The sequence below is a fragment of the Leptonychotes weddellii genome, chromosome 10, assembly GCF_054177405.1.
Source record: "Leptonychotes weddellii isolate Sample4059 chromosome 10, ASM5417740v2, whole genome shotgun sequence".
NCBI lineage: Eukaryota > Metazoa > Chordata > Mammalia > Carnivora > Phocidae > Leptonychotes > Leptonychotes weddellii.
Genome location: NC_138378.1, coordinates 62800205 through 62814998, shown reverse-complemented (window position 1 = coordinate 62814998; position 14794 = coordinate 62800205). Strand labels below are relative to the sequence as shown.

At 38.0% G+C, this 14794-nt stretch overlaps 2 protein-coding genes across 4 annotated transcripts in view; both read right to left on the bottom strand.

Annotated features, from left to right (window-relative positions):
- Positions 1-14794, bottom strand: part of ACYP2 (acylphosphatase 2) — a 129659-nt gene that overhangs the window by 96075 nt on the left and 18790 nt on the right. Inside the window, exon 4 of one of the 3 annotated variants that reach the window (XM_081832037.1) lies at positions 325-403. The exons of the other annotated variants lie outside the window; for them this stretch is intronic. Coding sequence (XP_081688163.1) covers positions 325-403 — 79 coding nt within the window. The remainder of the gene's footprint in view (positions 1-324; positions 404-14794) is intronic. 3 annotated transcript variants of the gene reach the window in all.
- Positions 1-14794, bottom strand: part of CIMIP6 (ciliary microtubule inner protein 6) — a 161228-nt gene that overhangs the window by 141388 nt on the left and 5046 nt on the right. The gene's annotated exons all lie outside the window — the stretch shown is intronic.

Sequence of the window (14794 nt, the reverse complement as noted above, 5' to 3'; positions counted from 1 at the left end):
TGCATCCCAGGAGGCAATATTCCTCTCCCTAAACATCCCAGGGCCAGGTACCAGGCAACTAAAACCCAAAGCCCTCTGGAATTCTTCAAACTACCCAGTCCTCCACTGTTCACCATGCCCTGTCTTGCCCTTCCCTCGGTAACCCTAATACAGGCTCTGGCCTATCCTTCCCTTTGTTCCCTCCTGACCATGCTGGTGTTTTCCCCTGTGACCCTCTGTCTTTAGGAGCTGAAGTATGATAAAGCTGAAGTATCTGAAGCTGCTCTGTCTCTTCTTGTGGCCGCACCGGACTGACCATCTCACAGAAAAACACAAAACCCTTACCTTCCATATCATGTGCTGGAGAAGCTGATCACAGCTACAGTAGGTCAGTGGCACCAACAAGAAAGTGTGCTGCAGGCTTCTGGAAAAGATTGTTTCCAAGACAAAAAAAGAATAGACCCAGAGCCATCCCTTCCTTCAGCCTTGAATGTGGGTGAGGCTAGAAGATGGGGTGGTCATTTTATAACCACGAGGGAAAAAGCAAGAGAATCCTTCACACCAAACACCTGACACGGATAATAAGACAACTACCTCCCATGTCCCTGACCTCCAGCCTCCTTTATCTCTGCGAAGAACCAACCCTGTCTGTTTGAGCCACTTGTTTATCAGGTTTCCTGTTAACTTACAGCTGAAAGCTTTCTCTTGGGGAGGAGGTGGGGACAGGAAGCAAGCAATTCTTCCTAACAGCTGTAGAAGCAGAGCATGCGCAGAGAGGGTCTAACAGGGTGGGTGGGGAATCATCAGAGAGGTTTGGAGATAAAAATTTCAGGCAGAGAGAGTAGCTTCTGCAAAAGTCCTAAGGGTGCAAGAGCATGGTGTGGCGAAAGGATTAAAAGTCAGTGAGAAGAACAGTGGCACAAGAGCCCAGAAGGGAGGCACGGCCTGGACAGCTCCCCAAGGCAGGAGGGGCACCCTAGCACCATGCATTCCCCCTCCCCCGAGCTCCATTCCCAGGTCCCACCCTGCGCTGAATCCACCTGTTTGCCTCTTTTTCCCCAGTTAGACTGGACTTGTCACAATACCTTCAATCATCTTTGTACCCCCAGCACCTAGCAGAGGGACATGGAAAGACACATACTAAATATCTGCTGGAGAAAACATTATCATGATAGAATATTTTAACTATTTAAAATTATCCCCCAAAGTCATAATCCAATAAGGGACCTGATGGATTACTATATTTGAGGCCCTGTTCTGCAAGTAAGTCCCACCACACATGCAGGTATGCCTTCTTCACATGATTGACTGAGATGCCTGTTTCAATAGGACCTTAATAGGGTTAAAATATTAGGTGAACTCTGATAAGCCTAACAGCTCTATAATTTCCTAATTTTGAGTATTTTCTAAAATCACTAGGATCTTGACTTTAATACCTCAGCAAAAGAGAAACAGAAGCAGAAATAGTTCCATTATGAATCAAAATAGTATCTGTTTGTATTTATTTTTTTAAAGATTTTATGCAGACTCCCTGCTGAGCAGCGACCCTCCCCCCCCATACAGGGTTCAATCCCAGGACCCCAAGATGATGACCTCAGCAGAAGGCAGACACCCAATGCCCAACCTACTGAGCCACCCAAGCACCCCTGTATTTATTTTTAAACAGTGAGTTTATGGATGACTTTATTTCATTTCCATTTCTTAATTTTTATAATTGTCTTGATTCACTTAAATTACCTAAATCTATACAACTGTTTACTTACAAAAGTACATAGAACAAAACTTCCTCATTCATGAGTCCTTAGTTTATTCAGTATTTATCTGAAAAATACTTAATAATTTTTATAATTAAAAGTGAACCACCAATTTACATTTAAAATGCACATAGCCTTTGACTCATGTCTAGGAATCAAGGCTTCAAAACTATAAGGGATATAGTGACAAGCACACAATGTCAATGTTGTGGTGGGGGAAGGTAGCAGAGAACAGGATATTACTGGTTAGAATTGCTGGCATAGGATGATAATAAAAAGTGAACGGATTTTAGTTGGTTTTCTCATTTTCAGGTTCCCTACACACATGCACCCTCATTGCCTGTACCAGGCAGATGCTCCCACTGCCCTGCCTGGTGCACAGGTGCTTGTCCCTGCCCCCGCCACACCCCCAGACTCAACACATGGCAGCCTCCTCTACACCATGCAGCTCTCAGCTCGGATGTTAGCTCCACGGAAACCTCTTCTTTGGCCATCCCATCTGAAGTAGGAAAACCACCACTACTCCCTTCACAGCATTTACTACTATCTGAAAATATCTAGTTTATTTATTATTTGTTTATTGTGTGTCTCCCCACACAAGAAATGGAACATCATCTCTGGTACACACTGCTGAATCCCAGCACCTGGAATTACCTGGCCAAATAAATAATTATAGAATAAATGAAAAAGAAATACATATATAAATATGGATGCTCACTGCAACAAGATTCATAGTAGCAAAAAATTACAACAATATGAATGTCCAGTAATAGATGAATGATTAAATTATGATTGATCCATACAGTGGAATACTCTGCAGGGATTTAAAAGAATATTTACTGCCATGAAAAGATATCCATGGTACTGTAACAGTGTTGTATGCTGACAGACGGTAGCTACACTTGTGCTGAGCATAGCGTAAGGTAAAGACTTGTCAAATCACTACGATGTGCACCTGAAACTAATGTAACATTGTATGTCAACTGTACTTCAGTTTTTAAAAGAAGATAACCACAATACACAGTACTGTGAAATGTTTACAAGTGACAGAACAATATGTATAGCATGATACCATCTTTGTAAATGATAAAGAGATAAATGTAACCATATGGGCATATATAGTTGTGGGTTTTTTATAATAACAGGATTATACCATATGTATTTTTAACATATACACATGTTGTTATACCCATAAGTAAAAATGTGTAAGACTATGATCTTAGAAAGACGGGCAAGGCCTACATCTTTTAGCCCATATAATTCTATAGCATTTGAATTTTTGGAACAACCATGTAAACCTTCTGCAAATTAAAAAAAAAAAATAACACATTTATTTTGTAGTGGGTAGAATGAAATAGGTTTCAAGCTGCTGAAAAATTGAGGTATCTTTTTAAAAAATATTTTATGCTTACATTTTCATATGTAAGTTAACTTTAAAATATATAACAATAAATACTTTAAAAGTGTATTTATTTATTTTATTTATATTTTTAAAATTAATCTCACAACTGCCAAAACTTGGAAACAACCAAGATGTCTTTCAACAACTAAATGGATAAATTTACTGTGGTACATCCATATAGTGGAGTACTATTGAGCTATAAAAAGAAGTGAGCCAAACCCATAAAAAGAGTGAACCCTAAGGTAAACTGTGGGCCTTGTGTGGTTACAATGTGTCAATGCAGGTTCATCCTTGGTTAAAAAAAAAAAAAGGGTGACATTTTGGTGAGTGATACTGATAATTGGAGAAGTTCTGCATGTGTGGGGGAAGGCATATAAAGGATATCATTAGGCCTTCTCAGTTTTATTATAAACTTAAAACTTCTCTAAAAAAGCAGTCTTAAAAAAAAGCTTTAAAAAGTCACTGTTTCTGTAACTTTTAAAATTCAATGTATACAATTACCATCTAACCAAAATCTGTTTTTTGAAATAAATTCCAAAACCACACACACACACACACACACAGAAGGAAGGAACTCACAATCCATGAAGAGACATGGAGGAATCTTAAAGGCATATTTCTAAGTGAAAGAAGCCCGTCTGAAAAGGCTGAATACTATAGGATTCCAACTATATGACATTATGGAAAAAGTGAAACTATGGAAACAGTAAAAACATGACTGGTTGGCAGGAGCTAGGGAGAGGGAGGAAAGAACAAATAGGTAAAACATGGGATTTTTAGGGCAGTAGAACTATTCTGTATGATATTATAATGGTGGATATGTGTCATTATAATTTGTCAAAACCCACAAAATATACAACACAAAGAAGGAACTCCAATGTAAACTATGGGCTTTAGTTAATAGCAGTGTATCAATATTGGCTCATCGATTGTAACAAATGTGCTGCACTAATGTATGATGTTCATAATATAAAGGAAACGGGCAGTGGGGTTAGGGTGAGGGCAGATGTGAGGAGTTGGATGGGAACTCTACTTTTTGTACTTAATTTTTCTGTAGTCCTAAAATTTCTCTTAAAAATAAAATCTATTAATTTTTAAAAAAGTAATTAGTGCTGCATTATGCATTTCTTAAATATGATTATCTCACTAAATTCACATAAAATGTAAACTTTAAAGCAAAAACCATGAATTTAAGTAGTTTTAATAAAGATGTTATATTTCAAAGGAAAATAAATGACTTAGTATTTGAGGTCTAAAACCTGATGTTTTAGATTCCACTGTAAATATTTTTTATGATTCTAATTTCCCATTGGAATGATTTATACCATCAGGTCACACTAAAATTTTTTCCAAAATTACACCTCCTCAATGAATTTTTGTCTTAAAAAATGTCCAAGTCTTCTGTATTTCAATAGAACATCCAATGGAAAACATACACACACACCCCCACACTCATACAGAACATCCAAAGGAATTTTCTTAATAATCCCATGTACTTGTATAAGAAACACTGATGGATAAGGCATAAAAATATTAGCTAAATGCTTTGAGATTCTCAGATGGAAAAGTTAGGAAAACTAGCAATTCCGATTACATAGAAATTCATGCCATGAATGGTCTGCCAGAGAAAAGTTATTTTTAAAAATTTTAAATAACTTTGATTCTGACACTAGCTAATTGTTTACAAAATCCATTGCTTCATTCCAATCCACTACTGAAACAACTAGAATTTCAAAACAATGGCATTTTCATAGTTAAAGCACAAGGCTGTTAAAATTCACATCTCACACAAATGCTAAGTATCTGTGGAAGAGATAAACACAAGGAGTGTGAGATGGCAGGGCTGGGAGCCCGATGCGGGGCTCGATCCCAAGACCCTGGGATCATGACCTGAGCCGAAAGCAGACGCTTAACCGACTGAGCCACCCAGGCGCCCCGTCTTGGGTTCTCTCCTATGAACACATTTTAAGTCCCTGTTTATTATCAGCTCTATAGAGAACCACAGAATCTTAGTTGGACAGGACCTATGAGTTAGATCTTCTACAACTCCCTTGACTTGTCTGATATCTACAGAACGGGTTGGCAAACTCTTTCTGTAAATGGACAGATAGTAAATATTTGAGGCTTTGTGGTCATCTGGATTCCGTTTCAATTGTTAACTCTGCCAAGGTAACACAAAAGCACAGTGGACAAAACATGAATGAATGGGCGTGGCTGTGCTCCCATAAACCTTTATTTACAAAACAGGCAGTGGGCCAAATCTGGCCGGAAGGCTATAGTATGCCGATCCCTCCTGTAGACCTCTTCTAGTCTTGGCTAAAATTCCATTAGATATATTAGATGCCTTTATGGGGAAATTCTTTGCCAAGGTGAACTGAAATAAACAAATTCACCCATTGCTATACTCAAAATTATCACCTTCTGGAACAACAGAGAACATTTATCTTTACCCATGTATCAGCCCTTCAAATACTTGAAGGAAACAATCATGATTCCCTCAAGTATTCTTTTCTCCAGTCTAAATATCCTCAATGCCTTCAAGCATATTCTGTATTGTGACATAGTTCTCCAAACCACATATCTGTTTGATCACTGTCTACAGTACATACCCCAGCCCATCAATGATGCTTTCAAGTGCAGAGTACAGATACAGGACATATGGTTTTAAAAATATGTACCAATCAAGATGTAATTTTAATTTTAGAATTTGGCTCGATGTCTCCAAATGCAAATGTTTTTAGTTTTTGTGTTTTGAGGGTTTGTTTGTTTTTTTTACAGAATTACCATCTAGTCTCTAAGAAAAATATATTTTGTATAGATTTGTATAGATGTCAAAAGTTTATGCCCAGAATCCTCTCTATACATTAATTTTACATGATTACCAAGAAATAGAAAATATTTTTGTTGAATTTTGGGGGGCGGGGGAGGAGGTTTACTAAAACAATAGACTCAAACGGTTTCTACACATCAAAAAATGTTGGCAGACCCTACCACCGCAATTGGAATTATAGAGTGCAATTTGCAGAAAAAGCTATCAGTCATTCCTTCCGAGAAAATGAAACACAGAAGGGAAAGGAAGCACAAACATCTGCAGTGTGTCCTGGGACGCGGCTGGCTCCTTTGCAAGAACAGAGCAGAGCTGCTACAGTCCTAGCCAGGCCACCTCCAAATGATGGTCCCTGTTGAATTCCACATTTCAATAACTTAGGAAGAAACCACACTCATGTGTTTAAAGACAATTTAATTCTGATTTTTGATGTCATAGCAGTCTTAAGTAAGTAAAGTGGTTTTTTTTTAATAACTGGAAGAAAATAAGGCCATATTTATTTAACTATAAATATACCACATTTAGTCTGACCTTACCACCTACTTCTGTAACTTCTCTCAACTGTGGCTTAATTTTTTGATAATTCAGTATTTTAAACAATATACTGCACAAAGTAGAGGCTAGAAGACTAAATTCAGGCTCCACAATCTAAATATGTTTATTTGTAATGACATCCCAATTTATCATGTTGGTTAAGCTTGATTTACATTCTCTGATGTGTGCTTCCTGCTTGCTTGTCATCACAAAAGCTCTCCCTGGAAAATCCCATCCATGTACGTAACTTCAAACACTATCCACATAGTGATGACAACCAAATTTATTTCTCCAGCCCAGTTTCTCTGCAGGGCTGACCCATATATCCAAGAGCCTAGTGGCATTTCCACCTGGCCAGTCCAACTGCCACTAAAACATGTGCAAAGATGAAGCACCATGGGTCACATAACAAGAGCAAATGTTTATTTATTACTTATTCTGTGCCAGGCTCTGTGCTAAGTGCTTTATGTGGATTTTCTCACTAAATCTTCACAGTGCAATTAAATGTGGCATGTTTATCTCCTTTTACCCGAAACCCCATTAAAACAATAGCATCAAGATACAAAAAAATGTAGCAGACATCATTCATGGCTTACGTACTACCCACTGCCCTCCCCTTCTTGCTGGCCAAGAGAACACCAGTTTTGTTCAGGCAATCGATATGCCAAACCAGTTTCCCAGTCTTTTTTGTAGCAAGGAGCATTTATATGACCATATGCGAGGCAATGAAACACCCGCAGATGTCTGTTTGGGCAAGTCAGGGAAAGCAATACAACCATTACCCCTTCCTGCCTTCTTCAGGCCTTAATTATGGATATTCTATGTAGCTGCACTTCCCCTTTTTTGACCACGAAGGAAAGGCTGAGAGAATCACAGAGACATTGACCCTGATACCACTGAGCTACTGAGCCAAGGCCAGTAACCATCTACCCCCAGACTTCTTATTATTGAGAAAAATGAACCCCTGTTTGTTTTATCTACTCTAAGTCTGGTTTTCTATTAACCTGCAGCTGAAAACAGTTCCAGCTGATACGGAAGTATAACCTGAGCAAGAGATTTCAATAAATTCAAAGGAAAGCAGATGTAGGATAAGTAACTACACAGAAAAACAAAAGATGCTTCAGCCTAAGTGCCCGCAGAACCAAAAACAATGAACAGCAAGTCAGCTTACCTCCTGACTCCACCACAGAAGACTCTGGATCTGGAGGCACCAGGAAAAACAAAAGACAAGACCTACAGATTTAACATTTTGGAGGTTTGCCAACAAAAAGGCCATCTCTCCCCAAGTCTCCACCATTCCTCCAGCCAACAGTTTATAATTACATGTTGGAAAATTTCCTTAAAAGTCTGTTTATTCTTGGCTGCCTGTTCATATTGATGAGGAAGTTACTGAAAATATGATTGTAAGGAAAGTATTACAAGCAGAGAAAACAAGGAAAGGCAAAGAAGGGTGAAGGAAAAAAGAAGGAACTTAGAGGAAACAGAAACAATGCAAAAAGCAGAAGATAACAAAACAGACACACACACACACACACACACAATACCCTCAGGGAGATCTGAAGAAAACAAGAACAGGGTGCTATGAAGCAGAAACAAAACATCACAACAGAAACAAAATTAATCGGAAAGTTGGAAGACAAAAGTGAGACAATTTCCAGATAACAAAGTTTGGAAATGAGGTGAGAAAAAAATGAAAATTAGAGGCTCAGGTCAGCACACAAGTTTCAGAAGAGGAGAGCCAAGGGGACAACAGGCGAGAAATCATTAGAGACAATTCTCCTCCTCTGAGAGGCCAGCACTGAAAGTGAAATGAAAACAAGCATGGAGGCAGATGATTGTGAAACACAGAAAAAGAGGGATACAATGAATATCTAAAAAGCTTTCTGAGAGGAATAAACATATAATTTCCACTCCTTTGTAGGAGAATGCCATCAAATCTCTCGACAGCAGCACGAGAAGTCATAGAGCTATGCCTTCAAAATTCTGAGTGGGCGATGATTTGTGGGCATAGCATTTCTTTTTAAAGATTTATTTATTTATTTGGAAGAGAGAGAGAGAGAGAGCATGCGCACAAGCAGGGGGAGGCGCAGAGGGAGAGGGAGAGAGAGAGTCTCCAGCAGACTCCCTGCTGAGTGTAAAGCCCAGCACGGGCTTGATCTCACAACCCTGAGATCATGACCTGAGTGGAAATCAAGACTTGGCGCTTAAACGATGGAACACCCCCAAACATCCCAGGGGCATAGAATTTTATAACTTGAACAATCAATCAAGTATGAGGGCAAATGAAGGCAGACAAGGGTACAAATTTTATGTCTCTCTGGTACATTTCCTGGGGAAGCTTAGGGAGAATTATGCTTCAGCAAAACAAAGGAATAAATCAAAGATGATGAAAACATGATTAAGAAAATAGGAACACATTCCACAGGAAAGGGACAGAAGGAAGCATCAGAATGACAGCGGCCCAGCAGGCAGAGACCAAGCCTGGGAAGAAGACAAGCCTCAGGGAAGGTGCAACAGACCGGTGAAGGGATGCACTTTGACATTTGGAGATAAATCTGCTGTGGGTTTAGAAAAATATATTGATAGGTACATAGAGTTTCTGTTAGAGAAAAATAGTAAAAGTTTTAGACTGAACAATGTGAAATTGCCACTTTGTACCTCAAAATTTTGATTGTTCAACCTAACTTACAGGTGCATAATATGATGCAGGAAATTGGCTTTAAATACTCTAATAATGAGAAAAGCAAAAGAAAAGTTGGAGGACTATGTAGAATAAGAATGCCAGAAACTGGGACGCCTGGGTGGCTCAGTCGGTTAAGCATCTGCCTTCTGCTCAGGTCATGATCTTAGGGTCCTGAGATCGAGTCCCGCATCGGGCTCCTTCCTTGGCAGGGAGCCTGCTTCTCCCTCTGCCTGCTCTGCCTGCCGCTTCCCCTGCTTGTGCTCTCTCTCTCTCTCTCTGACAAATAAATAAATAAAATACTAAAAAGAAAAGAATGCAAGAAATTGTTACTGAAGCTGGGTAATAGACATGTGGGGTTCGTTGTCCATTCTCTCTATCCATGGATAGGTTTGAAAATCCCGTAATAAAAAGCAGTAAAAAAAGAAAATCATGACATCACCAAAATGTGCAAAATTTCACTAATTTTTCAGACAGCTGGAGGAAGTTCCACTTTGCAATGCTCAGATGAAGTCCAGTGAAAGAACCGCTGGACACAGAAAAAAGTCAGTGAAAGAGCCCATCCACATGAGCACTTGACTCTCTGGTACATTTCCTGGGGAACTTTATGTCTCTCTGGCACATTTCCTGGGGAAGCTTAGGGAGAATTCCTGCGGGGCAGGAAACATTGGAGATGTCTCACATCCCCACTCCATCCCTTCCCTTCTGCGCTGACTCCGCTGATTCCCCAGCTGCACTGTGCAACACAACAGTGCTCCTGAAAGCCGTCACAAGTCTGTGGACCCACAATTGAATAAGACAACCATTTCTCACTGCCCATCAATTTCCTCCCAGCCCATTTCTCATTTTGTCCAAACTAGATTCCAGGCTTCATCCTTCTAGGCACACTCTTGTAAGTGCCCTCCAGCCCTGCTCTCTCACTTCTGCTCCTTGTGGATGGTAACAACCGGCCCCCGATGAACCTCACTTCGTGCCTCCTCCGCATATGTACCCAGAGAACTAAGTATCAGTGGGGAAAATCACCTAAACCGACTGACAGGCTTAATGTTATATTTATTATCGCAAATGGTAAACTGGCAATTTTACTACTGTTGCCATTTTAAATGCGGCAAAATTACTTTAAAGAGGCAAAATGTAAAACTGACAGCCGATTTCACAACAAAACAATGGGTGCTAGACACTCTAATGGTATCCACAGGGTATTGAAAAGAATAACTGTCATATGCAACAAAGACATTTTTCAGGAATGAAAGTAAAATAAAAATGTGTAGAGAGAAACAAAAACTGAGGTAACACATCACCAACAGCCCAAATGAAGGAAAATACTAAAGAACGATCTTTGGCAGAATGGAAATGTTCCCACACAGAAGCCTAGAGAATTAGGAAGGGGGAAAAAAGCAACAAAAATGGCAAATACACAGAAGACACCCCCCCCCAAAAAATATTGGCTTTTGGAAATAATTTCTTATGAGCTTTAAAATAGATTATTTAAATTAACATCTAAATAAAGAGTGAGGTAAGTGGACTTAAAGGGTACTGTAGATATCACATTGTTAGGGAAGAGAATAAAGACACCAATTAATATCAAATTTTGACCAGTTATGGTTGCATGTTGTACCTCTAGGAAAATACTAGTAAAAGAAACAAAAGAATATATAACGTCTAACCTAACAGAGAAAAAAAATGGAATAATAAAAAACTATTTTTTTTATTTTTTACTTTTTTAATTAATTTTTTAAAAATAGGCTTCACCAAATAATACATTATATGTTAAAAAAAGAAGAAGAAGAAGAAGATAGCAGGAGGGGAAGAATGAAGGGGGGAAATTGGAGGGCGAGACGAACCATGAGAGACTATGGACTCTGAAAAACAGAGGGTTCTAGAGGAGAGGGGGTGGGAGGATGGGTTAGCCTGGTGATGGGTATTAAAGAGGGCATGTTCTGCATGGAGCACTGGGTGTTATATGCAAACAATGAATCACGGAACACTACATTAAAAACTAATGATGTAATGTATGGTGATTAACATAACATAATAAAAAAAAAATAGGCTTCACGCTCAACATGGGGCTTGAACTCACATCCCTAAGATCAAGAGTTGCATGCTCTATTGACTGAGCCAGCCAGGTGCCCCTATCCATAAATGTTTAACAAGACGTTTACTAATGTGAAACAGTTTTTTTCCCCCTGGCCTTGAGGCCCCAAAAGACCTTTTTTTTCCTGGAACCTCATAATGGGACAGTGAATGATAGGGAGAAGCTATCTCTTCAGCTCTATGTGATGTCTAGACTAACAGACTGTTGATGGGTGGCATCCTTTATTGTATAAGCCAGGTACAAATTTATAAAATAATTTTTGAAAATAGAGATGGGAGGAAATTCTCCAGTGATCTGCCTTAAATCAGCAACAACTTTAAATGATCCTGGTATCTCAGTCAGTTATCAAACAAAAAGAGTCGATTTAAATGAAGGCTAGGAAGAAGAAAAGGAAAGCAGAACTAATAAAACAAGGGGGAAAGAACATAGTAAGATATAAATTTAATTATAAATATGAGTAATTCCATTAAGCTTAAATGGGTAAATACCTTAATTTAAAAACAAAGGTTATGTGACTGCATAAAGAAACAAAACGCAACTATATGCTGCTTGCAAGGGACACATAAAACATAATGAGATACACTTGGAACTAATATAACATTGTCCATCAACTACTTCAATAAAAACAAGCAAAACCACACAATGAGAAAGAAACATTGAAAATGATACAATGAAAAAAAGATATTCTATAGGAACACAGAGAGAAAGTGTGTATAACTGTTAATACCAAAGTAACTTCAAGGCAAAAAAACATTATTAAAGACAGAGAGGGACACTGGACATTTCAAAAAACACATACCCAGAAGACCATTGGTTATTATTCAAAGAGGAACTAAAAATGAAATTACAAACTATCCCAAAAGCAATGAAAAGAACACATTTTACCAAAATCTATGGAACAAACCAAAAGCTGTATTCAGGGTGAAATGCTTAACGAACTTCATTATTAACTTAAATAGACTAAAACTAAAGGAAACTACAATGTGTGTTGAAGACTTAGAGAAGGATCAACAAAGAAATAAAGAGGGAATTAGTAAAGATGAAGGTTGAAATTAATGAACAGAAAACCAAAAAAAAAAAAAAGGCGAAATTATCAATGAATCCAAAAGCTGTCTTTTAAAATATACCAATGGATACATTCCTTCTGAACCTGATTAAGGAAAAAGGAGGAGAGAATAAAATTATATAAGATTAGGAATTTTCAAAAGATATATAACCACAGTACCAAAGAGACTTTTAAACTATAAAATCCAGAGGCACCTCGGTGGCTCAGTTAAGCATCTGACTCTTGATTTCAGCTCAAGTTCATGATCTCAGGGTCATGAGATTGAGCCCCACATCAGACTCCATGCTGGGTTCGGAGCCTGCTTAGGATTCTCTCTCCCTCTTCCTCTGCCCCTCCTCCTGCTTTTGTATGTGCTTGCGCTCTTGTTCCCTCTCTTAAATAAATAAATAAATAAATAAATAAATAAATAAATAAATAAATAAATAAATAAATAAAATATAAAATCCATAGCAAGAAATTTGAAAACCTAGAAAAACTGGATAATTTCCTAAGAAAACATAAATGGGGGCACCTGGGTGGCTCAGTCGGTTAAGTGTCTGCCTTTGGCTCAGGTAGTGATCCCAGAGTCCCAGGATTGAGTCCTGCATCAGGTTCCCTGCTTCTCAGGGAGCCTGCTTCTCCCTCTGCCTCTGCCTCTTTCTCTCTCTGTCTCTCATGAATAAAATAAAAATAAAATCTTAAAAAAAAAAAATGAATCTGGGAACAAGTAGAAAACTCAAACACACCAATTACAATAGACTAGATTGGAAAGGTGGTTAATAGCTCAGCATTGAGAAGGTACCAGGACCAAGTGATTTCATAACTTGTTTCAGCTAACTTAATAACAGTAACTCCAATATTATTTAAGTTATTCCAGAATGAAGCAAAGGATGGAAAATGTCCTAACACATTTTATGAAGCCAGCAAAACTGATAGAGTAAAAATTTAAAAGAAGGAAACCATAATCCCACTTATAAATAGAGATGCAAAAACTCTAAATAAAATATTAGCAAGTAATATTCAGTAATGATTCAAAAGAATAACACTCTGTGACTAATTAGAGCTTAATTTGAGTAACTCAAGAGTGAAATTCAATGTGATAAAGTATATTTGACAAAAATCAACAGCAAACTCTTCTACTTGATGAAATAAAACCATTTCAAATACAATCAGACCAAGATGCCCACTATTGCTATTATTCAACATTGCCTTGATGGGTCTGGTAAAGGAAATAAACACTGAAAAAAGGATACATTATTTTTGCTAATTACATATTTGTGTACTAACAAAATCCAATAACTATAGTTTACCAAAAAAAATTTAGTAGAATTAATGAGAACATTCAATAAGGTAACTCTGATATAAGATAAAAGTCATTAGGCTTTCCCTATTCTAGCATAAGCACACAGAAATAGAAATAGGAAAAGTATTCCATACACAATCGTGAAAAAGTCAATAAAATATTGTTATGGAATGAATGTGCCCCCCATTCATATGTTGATGCCTCATCCCCAATATGATGGTATTTGGAGGTGGGGCTTTTGGGAGGTAGGTAGATCGTGAGGGCAGAGCCCTCATGAATGAGATTGGTGCCCTTGTAACAAGAGGCCAGAGAGCTAGCTAGCTAGCTCTCTTTCTGCCATATAAGGATAGAATGAGAAGCTGGTGGTCTGCAGCCTAGCAGAAGACTCTCACCAGAACCTGACCATGCTGGCATTCTAATCTCAGATTTCCAGCCTCCAGAACTGTGAGAAATAAATTTCTGTCATTTATAAACCACCCAGTCTATGGGACTTTGTAACAGCGGCCCAAACTGACTAAGACAAAGATTTAGGAATAAAGTCAGCAAGGAAAGCACAAAATCTATATGATGATAATCATAAAAACATATTGAAGAATACATTTAAAAATCTGAGCAAATGAAATGAAATCCATATTTTTAGATGAGAAGATTTAATATCAATTCTCTTAATATCATAAAAGTGTGGAATCAAATAGCAAGTAAAATATGGGTTCCTAAAAGAGAAAAGGAACATTGGGTAAAAGCTGAAGAAATCTGAAAAAACTATGGACTTCAGTTAATACTAATGCATCAATACTGGTTCATTAATTGTAACATATGTATCATACCAATGTAAAATGTTAATAGGGCCAAGTGGGTGAGAAGTATATGGAAACTCTTGGTAATATCTTTACAATTTTTCCTGTAAATCTAAAACTGTTCTAAAAAATAAAGTTGTTGGGTATTTTTAAGATTTTATTTTTTTTAATATTTACTTATATTAGAGAGAGGCAGAGAGAGACAGCACAAGTGGAAGGGGCAAAGGGAGAGGGAGAGAGATCTCAAGCAGACTCCCTCCTGAATGGGGAGCCCAATGCAGGACTGGATCCCAGGACCCTTAATTCATGACACAAGCTGAAACCAAGACTTGGACACTTAACTGACTGCACCACCCAAGTGCTCTTAAGATTTATTTT